General features: G+C 34.4%; 1 protein-coding gene across 2 annotated transcripts in view; it reads right to left on the bottom strand.

The window, feature by feature from the left end:
- nAChRalpha4 (nicotinic acetylcholine receptor alpha4) overlaps nucleotides 1-23585 on the bottom strand; it is a 384984-nt gene that overhangs the window by 102590 nt on the left and 258809 nt on the right. For both annotated transcript variants that reach the window (XM_033347108.2, XM_076618476.1), the window contains 2 exons: nucleotides 12667-12782; nucleotides 10796-10964 (listed from right to left, as the gene is read on the bottom strand). In XM_033347108.2, the coding sequence (XP_033202999.1) occupies nucleotides 10796-10964; nucleotides 12667-12782 (285 nt within the window). The remainder of the gene's footprint in view (nucleotides 1-10795; nucleotides 10965-12666; nucleotides 12783-23585) is intronic.

Below are 23585 nucleotides of genomic sequence, written 5' to 3'. Positions count from 1 at the left end.
ACGTTTACTGCAAGCGTACACTTCGCGAATATCGTCAAAGTATTTGAATAGCCAATTATTCGCTACATAAGTCATAATACGTAGTGAGAGTACGTTTAACAGTAACACGTTTTGGTCGTTTACGACCATCATTCATGGCATATACCCGTTTTTCATTAGGTGCATGTTTGCAATAATTGTGTTGCAACTTTCATGTACAGATACACTTTCAAAATGGTTTCAAATTTTACCAATTTAACCTAAACTCGTCCTGACCTATTTCAGTAGTAGTAAAATTTCCAAAAATTTATTACAATTAGACTGCAGATTTTTATGCATAGGAAATTGAAAAATGGAAAAATGTATAGAATGAGTACAGCATTAAAAAGTCTCCCATCTATCACCACATTTGATAAACAAGACAAATTTCTGCCCAGATTCTATTTCTTTATTTGTCTTGATAAAAATATGAATTTGCATAAATGCCCAATTACAACACACACAATACGAGCACACCTATTTTCCATAGTTAATTAAAGTAATTAATTAAGTAATCTACATATTTGACATTTTGTTCCTATCAACAATAATATTAATTAAACTACTCAATTCCATGGCACTTCCTTTCGACTTATATCCTACCTTTAACGCACTAAAAAATTAAACTGAATGTTTCAGTCACAATTTGAAGTCAAAAGTAAATGATCTTCTCAAGAAATTAATTCTTCGAAAATGAATAATCTTCTCACATTGCCGTGAAAAAGTTTGAAAATATTTTACACATACAACACGAACATCAAAGTTCTCAATGGCATTCAGATACTTTTGCGAGCAGGTGTACCCGTACGAATACCATTTCCTATCTACGATCAGCCAATTTTGGACGTCTGAGTCACGGGATGAATTACGAGTAGACAGGGAGAGTCAGCGGTTATTAACAATGGTCAGTATACCGGCCATGATACCGTACGCTTCTTTGCACTAGTCGTGCCATAAAAACGCTGGTAAGTACAGCGCATGCAATTTCGACGACCGCGGTGGCTATGGGTCAATCACCGGACCGCGATATTGCTTATCGATTCTCTCGAATTGATTGACATGCCTGGAAGGGCCAAATAGCTACGCGTTCGGTCCTCCATCTTTTCCGGAAAAAGTCCAACAGTTTTGCCAATTTCTTTCTCAATTTTCTTCCATCTTATTTCCACCGGAATCCTACTTTATTTATTTCATTACGTCTATTTTTATAATTTTATCGTAAATTTATGCTACTCTACACGAGTTTGATTTATTATATTTCGTCGTAACATCTCAAAGGATTCGTTATAATTCGTATTCGTTAGGAATTAGACAAATTATACTTTAATAACGCTATAACAAATTGTCATGTGAGTAACATCGTGCTAGAAACGATCGCGGCACGAAATTTATTTTCTTTATACGACGTGATTTAAATTATAGAAAAAGTAATTAGAAACGAAAGATAAATAAAAGTGGTTTATAGAAAAAGTGTTATATAAATGAAGTAAAAGCTTTCGCATGAAATCTCTCTTAGAGGAAAGTTGCTAAACGAGACACGACGAAAAGAGAAAAAGGAATGAATGATATTCATTGCTTTCCCTTTGACGCGATTTCAGATGCCCATGATATTTGAGAGATGTTATATCATCCTTTTGTATCAATCATCTCTACTGAAAGTGAACATAATTTCTTTGATAGTTTAGGAAAAGCGCAAATAACGAATATTAAAAAATGTATCTAAAATATTTCTAGAGACATTTCGTTTTACAATGTTCCTACGTACGTATTTAAAAAATGTAACGAAACTTTTATGTCAATTATTGCATCCAAATTCTTTTTGTACAACGTTACAATTCCCCTCTTTAATTTTAATTCCCCTCTTTTAATTAATTTTTATCTACAAAATTAAACACAATTCTACGTATATTCGCTATGAACAAATTGCATTTATTACAGTAACAATTTCCTTCTACAAAAATGTTTAATCGTGCTTATTCTGTTTCTGGGATGGCTAAGCTTAATTTCTTTACTTATTCAGACAACGTGGCAAGTTTCTAAGATAATTCTGAGCAAGTAGAAAATGGATAAGCACATTGATCGTTGGATTGTTACAGAAAATCGATGTATACTTTGACCTTTATTAATCTTTTTAGTTCGAGAACTATTCAAATAAAAGTTAGTCTCGCGAAACTTTAATATCAAACGCTGCACATTAAACTTCCTCTTAACGTGATAATGCATTCCGATTCCGCGTTGACCATTATGAAACGTAAAATATTAGGTTGTCCGAAAAGTTTCTTTCGTTTTATGAGGAAATAATAGATGCACAACGTTTTCTGTTTTATATTATTTTGTCGAATTACGTACGATCCACTTTGTTCTGTTGAGATAAACACCGCGACATTTCACAGACTTGGTTTCACGTTTGTATGAAGGTGCACTGTTGTAAAAGACACGTTTGCGAAAGAAAGACACTTTCCGGACAACCTAATACTATGTTGTATTTTCGTACAAATACGCAATACAGTACAAGTAAATCAGCAATAGTTCACGCAAGTACGAAGTATACATTTAATTTGGTATTTTTTTAAAAAATATGCTAAAACTATTCCATTATGGAAATTAAATGTTTTAGTTTTTGTTCAATGAATTTCACAGAACATTTACAAGAAGTACAAAGTTTAGCAGATATATAGATAGTATCTCCATGAAATCATAGTTTACTCTATAAATTATACTATCACTTATGAATTATTGATTTGAAGACTAATTTATTTGAGGACTAAGTTTGGCACATACATAGATAGTATCTGCACACAATCATAGTTTAGTCTATAAATTATATTATCACTTATGAGTTATTTATTTGAAGGCTAATTATAGTATTAATTTATGGTTGAATCATAGGTTCGTTCATATTTAAATAAATGTAATGAAATCTATCAGATCACAGGTTAATTTATTTACCTCGTTTCTCTGTAAATCCATTCTTCTATTTTTATTTTTACATTCTTCATAATTTTTCCCAAAATGCATACGTTACTGATTAATTACATTTGACATCAATATATTGATTTTTATATGTACATCTTACAAATATATTTTTTAAATAATGTCGCTCTGACGGGACAATGTGATACAATATTTCCTAAACTAGCAGAAATTTCAGGTTATTCTTCGTGGTTAGTCGATAGATACGTCAGGTATTACACGTGTCGTTGGCTACCGACTATTCGCTCAACAATGATGTCATAAACTGTCTTCCTTTCGAAGACACTACAAATTTCGATTCAATCGCATCATACTTATTGTTGGCCACGAGATTCTGAAAAATCCGCGAGCTTCATTCTGCAAGGGAAGCTTCTATCTTCATCAAAATACTAGTGAAAAATATTTTTTCACCTTTAGAATGTTCAGCAATAAAAGAAGAAGAAGAAGAAAACGAAATCAACGTGAAGTTTCATATTTCAAATTTCAATTATCTTTCCATAACCAGCCTTAATTAATAATTAGACTGTTAAACAATTCAGCGTTGGGAATAAATCACAGAGAGTCAACTACCAGTTATTTTCCACTTTCCAGCAAAAGTGCACTCAGGGTACATTGAAATTCAGGGGTTGCGTGGCCTTCAAACCATCGACTCTTGCACAATAATTTACTATCGATTAGTATTAGCAAATTGACAAGTTACATACTCATTGTAAATTATAGACTTCTCTATAAATGTAGTCTTCCCTACAAGGATCCTGCTTGCCTGTGTAGAGGACTTGTGTAGAGGATGGTTGATGGTGAAATTTATTAGACGAGATTGCTCGTTGTTGAAACCATCAAGCATATTTAAAATATTAAATAAATAAGTATAGATAATATTCACAAAGATGCTCGTACTAACGGATTCGCTAAGACACTGTATAACTTGCAAAATAAGATCGCTAATAACTCGTTGATAACTGATAGACACTCGGTAGATACTCGTAGATATTGAACCTAGGATCGCGTCTGTTTCTTTGTATTGGTCGGGGTAGAGCCGGAAAATTCGACTTCTACGTTTACGATTCGACGAAATTCGACGTCTACGTTTGACCGTAGCACGTAGCGGCGACATTGTTTTGCCCGGAGTTTATTTATTATTACATTATGTGGATCCTAACGATATTGATTCTCCGAGGCAAGACAACAACATGATTTGATTTGTCCTTCAGTTCATGTGCCGCTACACCTCGATCATCTCAAAGACAAAGCTTCCAGTGGAAAAACATGTGCTCTCTTTAGATCTTAGATCTATTTGTTCATGTAGAATCGAAGTCTTTTGAATTGTACCACCGATTCTAAGACACCCTGTATTCTACGCGAAAAAAGAAGTCGAAAATATAGAATAAAAATTTTTTTTTTTATTTCTTTTAATTTTTTTAAAAATCTACAGTGAGATCCGTTACAACGAGACGTGATAAAGTGCACGCGTACCGAGCGAAAATTCAGAGTCGATTTTCTCGAAAACAAAGCCTCAAACGAAAAATTTTTATTCTACATTTTCGACTTCTTTTTTCGCGTAGAATCACCCCCTTTCCGCTTGTACCACCAGTTACCAACCACCCTCTACATGTACACGATAGAATTCCGTTTATGTGAAGGATCCATGGTATAATAGCGCTATAAAATATAGTGCACCGTATATGACTTTTCGTTCAGTTAATAGGTGTTTTTCTAAGACAATTCCAGGAAACGTTTGATCCTAAATACACAACAATGTCGCGGACTGCGAAACACGAGAGTGTGACACGTAACGCGTGCCTCCACTGTTTGTGTCTTGTGATCGATCTCGCACTTAAGTGGATTGACGCTGGACGATAGTTCAGAAAATAGGATACTACTATAATTTCGTTTATATAAACAGAATTCGCATAGACGAACTTCCGCCGTGTATCTATTTCGTGCTATCCGCAGTTTTATACAGACGCTGTGCAGGAATCGAAAACCAGAGAAATTCTGCTCGTACTGAAGCTGCTTTGTCTAAATTCACGTCAACGATACCGCGAACGACGATTCTGCCAGCATAAGGGCGCAGTCTTTTCAGCGAGCGGTGCAGCAAAGAAGCAACGAACGTGACAACCAGCGCAATGCTCGCGACTACGATTGATTCGACGAACCGTGGAAATGGAAGAAAAAACATTGGAAAGGCGCAGGTGACGCGTGTTCTTTCACGAAAGGTTGAAAGGACAGAGAGGCAGCGAGGGGCAGAGAGGAGAGAAGCGTCGAGGGAACCGGTCGCAAAGTGTTCGCTCGTTGAGCACGTCGATAAACCGGCGCGGTTTTTCCTTCGGAGAATCCAGATCCGGAGATAAGAAGCTGTCGAAGGCTGAAGATGGAAAAGCGCATCAATGACAGGGAACTGCGCAACTGCAGAGGGTTCCTTTTCTCTATTTATTCGGCCGCGTATTGAAGGCCCCGCACAAAGACGATCATTGCCCGGAGGCGGTTTTCGAAGACGGTGGGAAAAGGCGAAGAACGGACACATAAGCGAAAAAAGGCGAAGAACGGACAGAGGCAAAAACCTGGACGAGGGATGAAACGAGGCGGTGCCAGGAGGAACGAGGAGGCGGGCAGAGTTGTAAGGTGGCAAGCAGAGGCGGCGAGAGAGCCGACGGAGAGCAAGAGGTCGCGGTGCAAATGAAAAATAGTCTACGTCGTCGAGCCAAAAGTAACTACTAGCTTCTACCTACAGATAAGGGAAAATAACGAGGCCGACAGCGGCGTGGAAGAGAACTAATTCGGCGCATATTTCACACACGTCCGCTTTACGGACGCTAAGTATAGGTAAGCACGCCCGTTCCCCAGGATAAAGGAATTAATTGCATTGCCCCGGTTCCCATCCGTCTTTTCCTTTTCAACCGGAACTTTTTACCCTGCGGCACGCGGCCCTCGATCTACTTCTCTCTGCGTACAGTCGCGTCGAACCCTTCTGTCTGCTCGGTGCGTGACTGGCATCTGCCAATTCGTTCGATATTTTTCGTGTATGTTTACACGCTAGCTTTGAACTGTTGATGTTTCGCTTCGGGGCAAATCAATGTACCTGTTTCCCTGTCTTATGTGGAATACAGGTCGGAAAAAGATAGGAGTTTCTAGTTCGTATTTAAAATACGCATGCAATGGATCGTCCAGGTATTCGAGTATTTATCGCAAAGGACTTTTATGTGTATAGGGTGTTTCAGATGTCAAAGGACAAACTTTGACAACATGTTTTGCAGCAGACCATTTTGATCAATAAATCTTATATACGCCGTGGGTTGATTCGTCTTCCTTTTCGAGGTACGGAAGGGAAAGTAATATAAATCAAAAATAATCAGACTCGTTCGAGCTAGTTAACTTTTAATGATGATTATTTATTTCAAACTGTCTTTTACCTTGTCTTTTAGAAAATTGTACAGGTGAAAAATTATTGTAAAAAATAGCTCGGAATAAATGACTGGTATTAAAAGTTAGCCAGCTTGAATGCGTCTGATTACTTCTGATTTATACTACTTTTTCTTTCGTATCTTAAAAACGAAGACACACGAGCCATGGTGTACATAACATTTCTTGCTGAACTTTTACACCGAACCAGTAATCAGTGTAAAAAGTAGTTTGGAATAAACGATTATCATTAAGAGTTAAGTAGCTTGAATGCGTCTGATTAATCGTGGTTTATACTACTTTCTGTTTCATATCTCGAAAACGAAGACGAATTTTGACCCACGTTCTACATAACATTTTTTCCTCAAAATGATCTCAGCTCAATATATTGACGAAGTTTGTCGCTTGATATCTGCAACACATGTGTGTTATGAACAAAATATTTTAAATTTTGTCAATACCAAAATGAACTACTATCGTGATATTCACGATTATATTCGAAACAATCTAAAAACCGATGTAAATATGACAAAACATTTATTTACTCATCAAAATTGTCCGGACACTTGAATATTTTTGACAAGATTTAATTAGACTTATAATTATAATTATAATTATATTTTTTGCTTGTAAATACATGTAGTAATATATTACGAACGGTTGAACTGATTTTTGCAAACCACTAGAAATATTTTCTTCATATAAATAAAGTTCTACCAGACCTTACAAAAAGGAAATGATTAATTGAAAAAAGAGAAAGATATTGTTGTATATTTTGTTTATACAAGTTTTAGAAAGTGTAATCCAACCTTTTTGATGTATCTTTCGTATCGAAAAATTCAAGTTTCCTGTTCACCAAATAATTTCAAATCTTTGATTGTTAATGTACCTTTGATCCAACGTCGTATTTAAAAATAATTTTTTTTAAATCATGTAGTATCTATGGATATCAAACGTTGACACGATGATAATTATAATCAACGAATGATGATATTCGTTAAGAATCGGTCATTTACGAAAATGTGTTCTCGTTTATGCGAATCTGGCTGCTGAATATTAATCTTTCAGTCAATTATATTAAACATTATCGCCTGTTTTTAACATGAGTGGTCAACAGACTATTCAAATGACTATGCAAATCACAGATTTCCATGTGCTTTGTAAATCAATTACGCGAGGAGAAGAAGCAAACAAAATGTTATTTCCTACGTGTACTGCATAAAGTTGTATCAAAATGGAATAAATTTGTGACCAAAGCTAACTTGATGCTAGTATACAGCACCGGAAATGAAAGTACTGTAAAATCAACCATTGCAGAATTTATTCGAAACATAGGAGGATCCGCCGCATGACAGAATTCGGTTCAATAAAACTTGCATTCCACGGAATCACAGTTCTCTAGTGAAACTTTCGCTTCGAATGATTAACGACCGCCATAAATTCAAAGTTTCTCCATTGGATTTATATTCGTTGCGCTAGTTTATTCGCCGGTAAAGAACACGTAAAACGGAAACTTAGGAAACAAGCAATTACTGTCTCTCTGCCGGCTCGTCGCCGGAATGCTTTGTTGCTTCAGATACCCCGGCCATTACATTTAGACCACTGTGCCTGTTCCCGCGATATTTTTTCGCGAAAAATCCACGATTGTCCGTTTTAGAAGAATTTACAGACGTTTACCACTTGCATCGCCTATAAAAGAATTAATTGCATTGCGGAGCATCGCGACCACAACCGATTTTAATTAACGACTGATGTGGTCTAAGAGACCGCGATTGGATCATGCCGGTGTAGGATTATTTCGTTGAAAGACAGACTAGTGGATTTTCGGGCACTGAGTTTTAATTAACAACTCGACTCTTTGACGGAAGCTTTCTTATTATTTGTGAGATCGAAATATTCGGAAAGCGAACGACAAACGACCGTTTTTGATGAAAGCTTCTGCCTAGCCAGCTGAAACCTTTGAATTTGTCAAATAGTAATTCTCTATTTCATAAAGAAAGTGCAACGCTACTGTATCTTCAAAACAACAAAGACAAAGTATTCAAAGAAGCATTCCGCTGTCCTGTGCTACTGAGGTGCGAGACATTTAGGTTTAAATGTTTGCAGAAGCTGTTCGAAAGAAATACTTTCTTATAAGTTGTCAATTAATAGAACATTATACAGGGTGGTTGGTAACTGGTGGTACAAACGGAAAGGGGGTGATTCTACGCGAAAAATTAAGTCGAAGATATAGAATAAAAATTTTTCGTTTGAGGCTTTGTTTTCGAGAAAATCGACTTTGAATTTTGGCTCGGTACGTCCCCTTTCCTGTACCGCCAGTTACCAACCACCTTGTATAACATGTGGATCGACATGTGGATGTGTTATGGAGTGTATAGACTTCTGGTTTATAATTTTATCATCTTACGTGGGATAAGAGATAAGGGTAGGTCAGGTAGATCAGGTAACTCGTAATTTCTAAAATTTAATCGTAGAATTGCATTTGTCTCGTTGCTAGATTCAGCACGATTGCGTCGATTTGTGACTTTTGATTTGCAAGATTTTGCTAATAATATTAAATCAATTAAATCAGTTGCGAGCTGGAGGTTCCTTGTTGCATCAATTGATAGATCAATTACTAAATGATTCTTTATGAACAGAGGAGAATTTCTTTTTTAATTTAATAATAACAATTGAATTATTATTAACGTGTAATATCGAGCATTATATTTGAAAGCAAATTCTCCTGGTCACTGTCTTTGCTTTATTCGCAGAAATTCGCAGTTTTTTGCTTGAAGATCTCCGCAAACGACGTCCGTGGAATAACTGTTCTCAGGTTTACATAGGCAACTCTATATTTTTGAACTTCTCTTAATCTCTCTTTTCTATGACAAATATTAAAAAATTTTAGATTAACGAATTTTATGCGGCCACGTTAACGAGAATTCTCCTCTAAATTCTATACTTAGTTTACATTAAACTCTATTTGTTTCTTTAGTAATTCTGTGCTGCCAACTTTGCTTCTCATTTCGAAACTTTCGAAACTTTCTTACAGATACGAGCAAAAACATTTAGTGAAACGTTTCTCGTAATGTTGAGGGATTTTGGCATTTCTACAATGATTGGTACATATTAATGAACATAGTTGTCGCTATTAACCAAACGTATTATACTAAACGTATCTGAAAGTTTATGGTTTCCGAAAGGACATTGGGTCCTTTCTTTTGGAATTTTTAGGAAGATCCCCAATACTTTAGCCTAGACTTTTTATTATAGCTGTACTTAAATAACAAAACTTAGAAGTAGTTGTTTATGATTTAATTCGATTATGTTTGCTCGAAATTTATGACAGTAGGCTTGGACTCGAAGTGACATAACTGGTCGCTAAACGATCACGGGATGGACGTTTTTACCTAACAGAGGTATAGACAGAGGTATAGCTCTCCTTAAAAATATAGTTGTAGCGGCCGAGGACAGATCAAGCCACGCGTGGTTTTGTCTCGGAATATCAATATCGTAGGACACACACATATTGTATTAATAATCAAACTCCGGGCAGAAACAATGTCGTCGCTATGTGGAACCGTCTAACAAAGGCGATTGGAATTTTATTGGTACCCCCTCGACCAATATAATATAAACGAACGCGATCGTAAGGAGAAGAGAGTTTTCATCAGTCTCATTCACGTGCGATCTTATCAGCGAGTTACACACCGTCTTTACGATCAGTGAATACTCTGCGTTTTAACAAAGAGTTAGGTGAGTTCTACTTGTACTGTGGACAAGTAAGTTGAGTTCGACTTAGACTTTGGAAGAACGCATTTGCTATCTCGTTGACCGTGGGTTCGTTATTGAACCTAAGATCGTTGTCATTAGCATCTAGAGTATCTAATCACCACGGTTACTCGTCAAATTCTGTCATAATCATATTTGTACCAGTAAATATCTTCTCCGTTGTATAACACCAATGGTTAATCCGAATGAAGATTCGTTACACGCCCCTAATCCTAATGAGAACTCGACCAAAGTATTTGAGAAGAAGCAAAAACGGGAGAGAAAATTGAACGAAAGTCCAATTCAGTTGATTGATAATATTTGTTACTCTGATTAAAATACGAATACTTTGAACTGTGTTTGATTTGAGTTATGGTACTTTAGGAAAATATTCGTCGTCTACGAATGGTTTGTTGATATGTGTTTAATTAATTAGAACAGTACTAAAATTATGAAAGTTTTAATATAACGTGTCATAGAGTACCTACATATACAGGAAAGCATAAACGCGTAAAATACGAAAGGAATGAAAGTAGAAATTAGATTAGAATCGTAAAAAACATGGCAATCCAGCTTTCGTACTGTCGTGTTTATGCTGACTTAATTTTACATATCAGATGCTCTACGACAAATTACTAACATAAATTTGACTTACCTTTTCGCCGCTGTCGCTAGGTAGGTAGAACGTCAGTACCGTAAGAAAGGAAATTCCCATACACGGAATGATTATGTTCACAGTATAGAAAAGTGTTTTTCTTCGCATTGTTATGTTAAACGTGATATCCAGATACGGCTCGTCGCAGCAGGTGTAAAATTTCTCGTTTCTGCGCAAAAAGAAATGCAAAGGTTAATTTAGTTAATTTAATTCAAGGATGCAGTCAAAATGTATTCAAATTACTGCAGGAAATATGTTCCCATCGTATTATGTTACGTATCAGGTAAACAACGAAATAAGATTAATCCTTGGCTCAAGTTAAATTTATATTATATTTTTATATTTGCATTGTAAATTGGTATTTTACTGATTGACGAATATAATGGACAAAATTTTGGCGCATATTACAGCCTATGAGTAGGAGAGTTAACAACGAAAGAGCAAATAAATGTATTTTAAATGTTATTTCAAGAGGCGTCTGAAAATATAAAAATTCAGCAAGTTTTAGCAGAATTAATTAAAATTTTGCTTTATCATTACAAATAATGAACTATGTCTCGAATATTTTACTTTTACACTTTACCTCTTTATAAAAGTTTCATTGTACTTTTATTATTTATTGTATTTTTAATCAGAGAAAATTTTCTCGTAATGCTTTAACATTATTAACTTGTTACATCGTTAATTACAAAGAAATACTCGTTGCTCTTTTTTAATTACTTTTCTTGGAAGTGAAAGAGCAAGGGAATCTAATTTTAAAAGAAACACGAGGATCTAAAAACTGTTTTCCCGTCGTTTTCTTAGAGAAAGGAACCAAAAAATCGAGAAGAATTTAATATTGAAATCCGGTCTTTCATTAACGCTTTGGTAGCAGATGGCGATTTTGAAAGCGCAATTCTGTCAAACGACATGCAAGATGTCCATTCTCTCGCCCACGAATCGATCGAAATTCCGGTGGCAATTTGGGGCCGTCTGACCATTCCTCTAGCTGTCTGAACATAGCAATGATATTCCACTTACGTGACAAGTCGTTTGAATATCTAACAAAAACCTATTCGAATGAATGTCACGTCGCATCGTTCGGAAAAAGTAACTCGCAAAAGTACCAGGCACTGAATTTTTCTCGAGTTCAGCTATATTTAATTCGTTCGTGCCAATGTTATCTAACCGACATTTGTTAATAATCAATATCGAATAAAGTTCTGTTTTTGCAAAGATATTGCTCTTTCATATATGGCAAAATATTCACATTACGCATTTTGCAATCTGTTTTCATTTTCCGTCGAGTATACTTGTACGTACGTTTTATTTTGCAATTGTCATTGCCTGTACGTTTCTACAAAGTAAATAAAATGTAAATAAAAATCTGGTTAATCATCGATCAAGTAAACGTTCTTTAAAATAATTACATTTACAAGGGGACAAAAGAAAGCACGAGGATTATGCGGTAGAAAAAACGCTACAATTTAAATAAAATGAATAAAACAATTAACATAGCATCAATGTTAATCTTTCGTTTATCCACCACTGTATGCGTTAATTAAATACTTTTTAGGAGATTCTAATAAAATACTGATTGTTAACAAGATTAACCCCTTAACCTACGATTTACGTTTCGTTTGATCATGTACTACGGGCTATGCCCGTGATATTTACGTTTGGTCTGATCATCAACTACGGGATATGCCCGTAATATTTACGTTGGGCCCGATCGTCGTACTACGGGTTGTGCCCGTAGTTGTATGTTAAGGGGTGAAAGATGATCGTGAAATAATTGTACACACAAATATGCAGCTTTCGAAACATATACAGAGAATATTGAAACAGGTAAAGAAGTATGCGGGAAACATTTATGAATGTAACATGCTCACCGTACTGCAGGTACTTCTAAAATATCCCATTCTACCGACATGTAGAATTCGGAGAGATCGACTCCCACGTCCACTACATTGCTTCCCGATTTCTCGTCCATGTGCCTTAGATCGACCTACTCGAAACAAAAGAATCCTCTGCATTAGCATCTTTCGCGTCAATATTTTTATTAGATTAGTAATTTTCATGCCCACGTAGTTTACTTTTGATAAACGAACCTGCAGCCTCGATGATAACACTTGCTTTTAGTTTTATCCATCACATTAGTAATTTATTTCTCCTTTTCTTTTTCTGTGTAACAGCGTTGTCAAACAATTATACGACATGTTTGAAGATTGTTAAAAAATTAGGAATTAATCTATTTATTATTTATGACGTGGTAGGTGTATTATAAAAGTTGTAGCTGTTATCGCATATTGTTTCCAAGAATTTCGTTTTCGTGCTGTGATTTATTATTCTTGCGATAATGAAGTAATTAGTGCAACAAACATTTCAGAAAGATAAATACGATTCGTTGAATTCTCAAATTGAGGCGAAAGCCTTGTCCTCTTCGCATTTAAAAATGTTTGAGAAATTTTTACAGCAGCAATGCTACGTTAGAAATTGGAAAGATAAATTGTTCAATTTGTTTTTTATTGAAAGGATTATCAAACTTGTTACTGATCCGAGGAGGAACATTTTTTCGAATTGCGCTATACTCTGACGAATAATCGTAATGAGAGACAAACAGATTTACCGACAGGAATAAAAATCACAAACAACGACTAAACGTACATTCCTTACAGAAGAATAAAAGTAGCTACATAACTGTTAAAGTTAGCTGTCGAAATCGATGGGAAATTCGTGGCGTTAAAGTGGTGGTACGTTAAAGCTCTCGGTATAAAAACGTGTTTTCTCGTGGCTGCAAGTCCGTTGTTACGGGCTAAGTACGAACAATAAATTCCGAAATGAAAGTTAAAGTGCATGTCTCGTGATGCACTTAGTGTTCGCAAAAGCGCAACGGGAGCAAAACACTAATAATAGTCTGGATGAAAATGGACCGCTCAATCGTGAAGGCCCAGAAAGAATCTAGAAATCAACTATCAGCAGAACGTCCTCTTTTAACTATGCCTTCGCTTTCAACTATTGTGCAGCATGACGAACAAACAAAGTCGACACTGAAAAAATCAAACTAATCGCTAAGCAGTGTCCTAATTTTGTTGGTGAAACGAATGGTCTCGCCAGCAGCGTACGCGTACGCGTCAATTTACACCTGACTTATTCATTTCCGATTCTCGAGTTATTCGTATGCTCGACGAGGCCGGGTAACGCGGCAAATATTACCGGAGACTACGTTACGTGTAATTTCCATCATTTCTCAGCGTTCGATTTGATCTCTTTCTGCGCGAGCTTTTTTTTTGTCTCTAAGCGATTTCAAGCGAATGCTTCGAATTTAAGCGGTAACTTGGATGCACAATACCGTGCAAAATATCGCCGTCTGTCTCTGTCGACGTCGAACGAAATAACGTAAATAACGAGATACGTGTGAAAAGAAACGAACGGGACAAAGAATAAAACGTAACAGCAGGGAGACGAAAGAATCCGCATGATTTTCGCAGAAGGAAGCGACAGGCGCGATGTATTTATCGTTAACAAAATTATATCACAGTTCGATATATTTTCTTATTTTAGTCGTATGATTCTAATCGATGTAATTACAACCTATTAATAATTAATGATAATATACGTAATTTAAAACAGTCGGCAAACGATGGGTATTTCGCGTTTATGGTTTCATGAGATATTTTTGCCATCAGCCTTCGTAAGTGGGATAATTTATCGGTGTTTTGCACGGTATTGTTGTTCGCTAACTGTTTAATTTCTTCAACGTTGCACATTCAGAACATATTTGTATGCACGTAAACGGTGCACACAAGCATAACTTCATACATACAAAAGTATCGACAGAGAAATCTTAAGCAACGATAATACACAAGAACGTCGCACAACTAGCGCAATATATATATATTAATAATTTGTATGCAGTTGCTTGGCTATCTGCGTTTAATAATTAAATATAAACGGCGATGGTGTGCTTCATTTCGAAACTGGAGGGAAGTTCGGGTGGTGTGTGATGATGTGTGTGTAAGTAGAAAGTATCGGAAAATGTTTTACGCAATTATTGAAGATTGTCGTGAGATTACAATACGCGTTAGATACCATAGTTAGTATCTAGATATATATATATATTTGTTTGTAGTCACTTCTATGCAAGAAATTTTCCTAATGTTTCAGAACACGCGCGTTATATCATTGTAAGTGTAATTCCTATCTTTCGCAGGAATTTGACAAAATTTTATCGAAATTTCATGGAAATAAATTCGAAATGAATATGGCAAAAGTATCAAAATCCCGAAATACGATTTAATTGTCTGTCGGCAGCTGAATGGAATTAATAATTGAATTTATTACGTTAAATTTTCTCGAATTATTAAGTCTGCGAACACATTTATCGCATTAAATATTTTCAGCTCATGTCGAATTCCCATTGGGCCATTTATACCAAACTTTCCTATGAAAAATGAAGATAAGTACAACATATTCCGTGTAACGAAGCTGACTTTTTAATGGAAATACGTTGAGATAAAGTTGCTTATATCGTGAAAAAGTAAAGTTGCAAGTTTGTTCGTGAATAATCATTTAATTATCTAAGGAAAGAATGTAATGCAACTTGAATGAACTCGCTCAAGAGTAACCAAATTCTGACATCAAGCAATCTTTAATCCCATTAAACTGAACTTTCATCATTAGATCGAGGACTTTAATACCTGTTCTGACAGTAAAGTCACGTTTCCACGTCCTCTACCGACCCTAAATTTATCTTTCAACTTGCACTGTTATTTTATTACGATACTTCTGGTCGACAATCGACGCAAGTATTTGAATGTTGTAGAGAAAATGTATTGGTACTTTGAAGTTTGGCTGGTGCTTTAACGAAATCATCATAATGATATTGGAAAAGTATGAAACGATACCGAAGATGTACATGGAAGCTATGAGATATTTAACGTAAGTATACAATTCGTAAAAATCACAAAATTATTTAAATAGTCATTATACTAAGAAACTTCAATATTCAGGCAGATTTTTTTTAACACTAATTATATGTTTAAGATGAGTGCTTATACGATATACTAATTGTTCACCAAATGTATGTTCATAGTAAATTTCTTTCAATTTCTATATACATTTTCAGATTTGAAACTTTAAAATATTTTATGTAACACTCAAACGTGTATGAACACTTGCCCTTTTTAACAAATGTAATTTAGTTGCAAAAATACTCAGGGCGATTTTATATTTTATTAGAAAAGGCATATTATGGCACGATAAAATTTACTTTGAAATATTAATACGCGTTAAAAAAATTGGTGTCTGAAAATGACAAACATTACGATGCAGTAGTGTCATTTATAATGTTCATTAGCTTTCGCTCATTTACTTGTCAACGTACGGATAAAATGGAGAAAGTTTCTTCAAATTAACGATAGAAATAACCCGAGCAATTTTGGCAATAAATATCTAAAATATGCTGACACAAATTGTGTATTTAATTTTAATGTACCATTGATAACATTGAAAATCAACAATTAATAGCTCATACGATATATATATATATCTGTTAATTTTAAAAGAAAAACGTAAATATTGCTTTTGATCATTAGTTTGCTATTGATTTATATCTTGATAATATTCATGCATCGTTTATGTAAATCGAGCATAGTGTTCATATAGTTACGAGCGACAATGTGCATACATAAAAGTATGCTACGCTAAGCGTTCAAATATTTTTCTACAATCACTGTACTTAAAATATGGCACAACATTAATGTATTATTAACAAGGAAGTTTTCTCTGCAATAGCAAAAATGATATGTAAAAAGATGGTTAGCGATGCAGAAAAATATTTTAAGATTTCTGTGCAATTGCGATGCATCTGTAGAATAGAATCGCATCAGCAGCGCGGAAGTAAAGTTCAGAATCTTGCATCGAATCGATGCTAGAGACGAAATGGTAAAAATATTCAGAATATATTCTTTTCATAGATTTTACGGTCGGATTCGAAAAGCACTCTCATCTCGGGCGAAAGCACTTGAAACCCGGCAACTTTGCCAAATGTCTTTTTCGGTGCCTGCAAATCTCATCGATTGTTTCGTCCCACTACTCTGCAATATTTCTCAGTCATTTTCACGTCTTTCTCCTGCGTTTCATCGTCCATCCAAGAGACATACTTTCGATCTCAGTTGGTTTACTGAAATATTTTAAATAATTCATCATCCAACGTATTTAAATACGAGTATTCGCACATTGTATAATTTTAACAACTTTTAAAACTAATGTAATACAGTTTATGGACTTTGTGTTTTATTCACCGTATACAGTCGCATCGATTATTGCGATAGATTATTGGTAACTCAGTTGCAACGGTAGGTTGAATTTTATAATTTTTGGGAAAGATTAAATTGTTTGATAAATTTTATCACTTCATGCTTCGTTAAACATTTTCCAATTATCTTCTATAAAAGGACAATTAACATTAAAGTATGATCTAACAGCAATTGAAAGTTTTTAATATTATTTATTGTAATTCAATGAATTATATATTATATTATAATGTTAATTACGTTTTCAAAGTATTTCTTACGTTTAAAAAGGGACAACACATCGTCTGTCATTAATGTTAGAAAGGGATAATATATTATTATTGTAAAACATTACTATATCTTTTCTAATTTTTGTACTTTTTGATCCTTTATAGACATATATTACACTAGGTTGTCTGAAAAGTTTCACATTTTCTGTTTTATATTATCTTATCGAATTACGTACGATCCATTTTGTTCTATCAAAATAAAGATCACAACGTTTGACAGGTTAGGTTTCATGTTTGTATTGTTCAGGAAAATATAAGGTTGGTATGATCACTAGTTTCTACATTCTAAGTTGGTACGACTTCTAACGACGTTCCTTTGTCTTTGGCGTCGACCACGTGTTAATTATCCGAGTGTATTCCGTGTGTTCATATGGCTGTACATGGTGGTGAAATACAGTGCGTAAAAACTGAATCTGTGTGAATCAATAAATATCAAACTTCAAAACCTATTTAATAACATTTATAAAAATGCATCGTTGTAAAAGACGTGTCTGCAAAAGAAAGACACTTTTCGGATAACCTAATACATAGATTATAATATATATGTATATGTATATAGAGATATGTGATGATATTACGATGAAATATAAGATTACAATGATACTTGTTAATAATAATTTAGGTAGAAAAATACTTCCAGAAAGGAAGAATGCTCTTATCTGCGATGAGGCAAAAATTTTTACTCGCAACTCTATCGAGCCTACCTTGACCAAACGTGTTACGATATAAGTTACAAAGTGAATGAAGACGAATTTACAGAAAATAAGGATCACTATTGCTAGAGTGAGCAATCTAGTTAAAAGTCTAATCTTTGAAAAGTCTAATGGTAAAAGCACGAATGATGGATGTTGCCAGACAACTATAACTATTGGCAGAGAGAATATGGTACATAAATCATTTCGCATGAAATTTCGGCACCTCGTTCACCTCACGATGAGTAACGAAATTTTTTACGCCCTGAAAGCTCTCATAATAATAGCATTATGAGTTTCATTTCTGAGGATGATGAATCAGGCACTGCAGTGATACGTTGGAATGCAAATGTGTGTGTGCGTCAGATGATATATATGTGTAGATGAAATACATAAAAAAATCTTCGTGTATTATTATTAATTATTTGGATGTGTATTATCGCGGATAATTTCAGAGAATAGCTACAAAATATATATTGTATAAATATATAACGTTATTCCTATCAAATTTTGCCATTATATGTATTTAGAGTCGTATTATATTTATACTTTATATTTTTGAAAGGCATTTTTTTAACATAAGTAGATTATTTGAAGCTTTAAAAAAAAATTATAACAGAGACGTGAAAAGTGTTGTGACATTGGATTCTCTTTTCTTAGCAATTAGCAATTAGCAATGTTTTATTATGGTGTATCCATATCGAAACATTTCTATATAGATAATTTTTAAAGATACAAATACAAATTGTTTTACAATTTTATACGTGTTCATTTATAACACTGATTTTACATTGGTCACAAAATTGACTTTGTAATACTCTTTTTATATCTTCTCACTCCTTGCATCCTTTTAAAGCAATAGAAATAATAAACAGAAAGGGATACGTCGTTATTCCATTTTAAAATTTAATTTATCATATTTATCATATTATCGAAGTAGTAACAGACACGTTCAATTGTAAAATATATTATCTCGAATAAATCCGAGAAACAATAAGTTTGCTGGATACAAAGAAGAGGTTAATAAATTTGAAAAGGCAGATTAAAAGAAATATTGCGAACAAATTCTATCAAAAGAATTTTGTCTTAATTCGAACACTAACTTTTATGAAAGCGATATATTCTATTTATAAAATGTAGCTGTAGAATCTACTCCGATCTTTCTAGTATATGATACATAAAAATCTAAGTTATAATTTTTATAGTATTCCAATATTCAGTCAATATGGATGCAGAGTAAAATATTTGTTATTTGCATCTGTCTGTTTGTTTCGTAAATCCATACGTTCGATTCAGGTCGGATGAAACCGTGGAAAATCTGTGTCTCGCGAAGACAAATAAACGGTGGATTATCATTTTCGTTTATTGCCAGAGGTTTTTCGGTCGCGTAACTAGTTTCGCGAAAATTATCCGTTATCGTCGCTTTGTCACGATCATTACCACCGGTGAGAATTGCGATCTCGCCGAAACAGCTACCAGCTGCAATCTCGAAGCTGTGCTCGACATTGCACAATCGCCCGTTAAATGGAAAATACCAGCAACCCGGTGAATATCTCACTTTCATTGTGTCCGAGCAGTCCGAGCACGTTACGCTTCAAAAGTATTCGGAAATTTGCTTATTTTTGAGAAGGTATATCGTAATTACGTAACGAATGATCTGGTTCTTCATAATCTTTACAATAACACGTGTAATAATAGAGAAAAGTAGAGAAGAATTTGGAACAATCTTTTGGTCTTCGAACCTAATTCTTACAAAATCAATCGCGATCGTAAAAGAATTTTATTTAAGAGTATTCTCATATACGTTTACGCTCGATTTAAGAGTAGTCTTATATTTCTAACATTATAAACAATTTTCAATGTGGAACTAATATCAAAAGAGAAGAAATTGTGCACGATATGGAATAGGTAGACACGAGGCAAAATATTTTCATGGAAAGCAAGCAAAAATTAATTTTATTGTTTTCATTGATTCTGGTTATAATTTTGATTGTAAAGTTGTATTAAAAAAAAAATTAAGTAAGCAAGTAGCTGTTTGCAACGATCACATATCCAAGAGTCAACCGCGGCACCAGCACGTTAGATACTTGATGCATATTTTTCTATGAAAATATTGTGAAGAAACTTCTTGGCAAACTAAACCCTCTGAAAGTGAACGAGTGTAATAGTCTATAGTTGCTTGACAGGCATATGCAAAAATGGTACTATTCCACATTAGATATACTGTTTCATATTTGGCTACTTTCCTCTATACCATAATCAGATTAAATTGATTTTCAGTATTCAATAAACCTGGCGTCTGTAATTCTCATACTTTGCAGAACTATTTTGTTACCTGTCAAGCTCTCTATTTCTAAATTCTTCAATTTTCTAGTTACAAGACAGATTAACAACGATGGTTATTCCAAACAGATAGAAAGACTGTCGATGCCAATACAACCATAGTGATGATTAAAGCAAACGTAAATTAACATATACATAATAAATATTAACTTAAATTATTGCTACGTTTTTAAACATGTAATGTAAAATTAAAGATTTATATCCAGGTGACTGCATACAAAGGAATTAAGTATTGCTCGTAATTATTAGTTCGTCATTGACTTGTACAGTCTGCTCAAGTTCACATACTGTTACTACAAATAGTCCAGGGTGTCCGGACGAGTTATTGCTATGTTTCTAAACATGTAATGTAAAATTAAAGATTTATATCCAGGTGACTGCATACAAAGGAATTAAGTATTGCTCGTAATTGTTAGTTCGTCATTGACTTGTACAGTCTGCTCAAGTTCACATACTCTTACTACAAATAGACCAGAGTGTCCGGGCAAGTTATTGCTATGTTTCTAAATATGTAATGTAAAATTAAAGATTTATATCCAGGTGACTGCATACAAAGGAATTAAGTATTGCTCGTAATTATTAGTTCGTCATTGATTTGTACAGTCTGCTCAAGTTCACATACTGTTACTACAAATAGTCCAGGGTGTCCGGATAAGTTATTGCTATGTTTCTAAACATGTAATGTAAAATTAAAGATTTATATCCAGGTGACTGCATACAAAGCAATTAAGTATTGCTCGTAATTATTAGTTCGTCATTGACTTGTACAGTCTGCTCAAGTTCACATACTGTTACTACAAATAGTCCAGGGTGTCCGGATAAGTTATTGCTATGTTTCTAAACATGTAATGTAAAATTAAAGATTTATATCCAGGTGACTGCATACAAAGCAATTAAGTATTGCTCGTAATTATTAGTTCGTCATTGACTTGTACAGTCTGCTCAAGTTCACATACTGTTACTACAAATAGTCCAGGGTGTCCGGACAAGTTATTGCTATGTTTCTAAACATGTAATGTAAAATTAAAGATTTATATCCAGGTGACTGCATACAAAGCAATTAAGTATTGCTCGTAATTATTAGTTCGTCATTGACTTGTACAGTCTGCTCAAGTTCACATACTGTTACTACAAATAGACCAGGGTGTCCGGGCAAGTATGAACGGTACTGCACGCTTTTCTCAGACGAATTACCTCAAACTTCTAATTTGAGCCTATCCTCCTTCTCTCTGTTTCTCTTGTTTTCGTTGGCTAATCGCCGGTTCCTCTTTTCAGGCGGACAAAATATTATTCGCTTCGATGTCAAACTGTCTTCGAATTACATTAAATTGTGTGCCAATAATGAACCGACTGTTCGAAACACGATGTCACGCCATTAAACGTTTGTGTTTGTTCAACAATACCGCACGATACTCGAATGTTTAAATATTGGAAGTTTTGTCACCGGTGGAAATAAGTTTTCCTGTTGACAGGTGACTGATTAGACTCAAATTCAACTTTCCATTGGTTATCCATCAGTCCATGTAACAAGTATCAGTTCAAGTTATTGAATTCGAGTGAAAATAAATATCTGAGAATCTTTTTAAAACGTTGGCTCTTGTACCTTGTAATTCGAAATTAAATTATCTCGTGCAAATTGCGTTATGGGTCTTCGTTCGTGCTGGCTAATAAGTTTCCTATAACGTAACGATGTTGCTCGATATAGCGTTTTAAACGAGAAATTACATCGATTAAGTGGATTTGATACGATACGTGACAACAGATTTGTCTACAAAACGTTTGTTTAATCTGTATCTATCTCGTTCTTTATACACGCTTTTATGCATCAAATTTGTTATTTTTCGTTTCTAACGTTTGTGATATAAAGCAATCTGATAAAACTAGCAACAGCTATGCAGTCGCAAAATAAAAACTGTGTTCACATAGGATAGGTCAATATAAAACATGTTTCGCGTATCGATTCTGATTTTATTGATGAACGACGTGTGTTAAACGAAAATAGTCGGAAGTGAAATACTTCTCCCGATCTTTACGTCTCCATCAATATATTGCGTTATTTCCTGCAACATTCTTCGTTTAATAGCTTTACAAATGCTGTTTACGAATCGTTGAAAAAGTTGAATATTGCGTTGCTTGCTGCTACACTGAATCGTCAAATTTAGTTTCGTATTTACGTGTAAAGTTTTCCATGTAGCAGCTTAAAATATTTCAGACATAATTTCTCGTAAGCGTAAAAACTTTACATTGGCGAGATTAAAATTAAGAGAATTTTCTACTAATACGAGAATTAGAACTAGGGCGATCCGAGTATTAAGAAGTTAAGTTAAACTTTCTTGAAAAGTTTTGGGAGGGTGAAAAGCAAAAGCATGGCGTGAGTAAACCGCTTTAAATAAGTTTATCAATCAATTATTTTGTATATAGTAATCAAGTAATAAATGCAAGTGGTAAAAAATCACGTTAGAAATGTTATATCGCATTAATGGTAATATTATCATCTGATTATATTTAATCAGATATTGCCTGATATTCGAAAGCTAAACTAAACGTTCTGAATCATACAAATGGTTATCATACATAATAACGAAACTATAAAAATGTGAATAAGTAAATTAGAATTTCGATTACCGTAGAACACGAAAAGATTGCCCCTTGCGAAAAAGATTAAACAAGGACAATAGCTAAAGGGAATCGTTACATTTTTATTCAAAAGCTTTTCTTCCCGTTTAATATTACGATCTATAAATTGATTTAAAGTAAATGATCGCTTCTCGTATGAAAGGAAAATTTAATCAACTATGCGAATAACGTGCGTTAACAATTTATCAGATCTTAAATGAGAAATTAAAAGGCGCAGAAATGCACAGAATACGTACAACTAGCAGAAATACGTAAAATATCTAAACTGACTTAAAGTATAGCGATCTTTCTAACATAAAACTTACATTTGCATAATCATCCGGACATTGGCCATGACAATTTGGACAATTTTATTATTAAAAAAATATCAAGAACAATTTCGTTCGTTGCCTATAGTAATGCCACAACAAAGCCTCGAATATTTTGATATTTTGATGACGCAAGATTCGAACAGCTAGCGATATCGTTTCTTCCTTTGTTCAGTCAAGCTCCACGTTACTACAACAGAGGCGAACTGCAGAACGAATCGGCTTCTGGACAAAGGAATTTGTCC

The sequence above is a fragment of the Bombus vancouverensis genome, chromosome 5 (assembly GCF_051014615.1).
Source record: "Bombus vancouverensis nearcticus chromosome 5, iyBomVanc1_principal, whole genome shotgun sequence".
Classification (NCBI taxonomy): Eukaryota; Metazoa; Arthropoda; class Insecta; order Hymenoptera; family Apidae; genus Bombus; species Bombus vancouverensis.
Note: the sequence above shows the minus strand (reverse complement) of the source record. Positions and strands in the feature narration are given on the sequence as shown.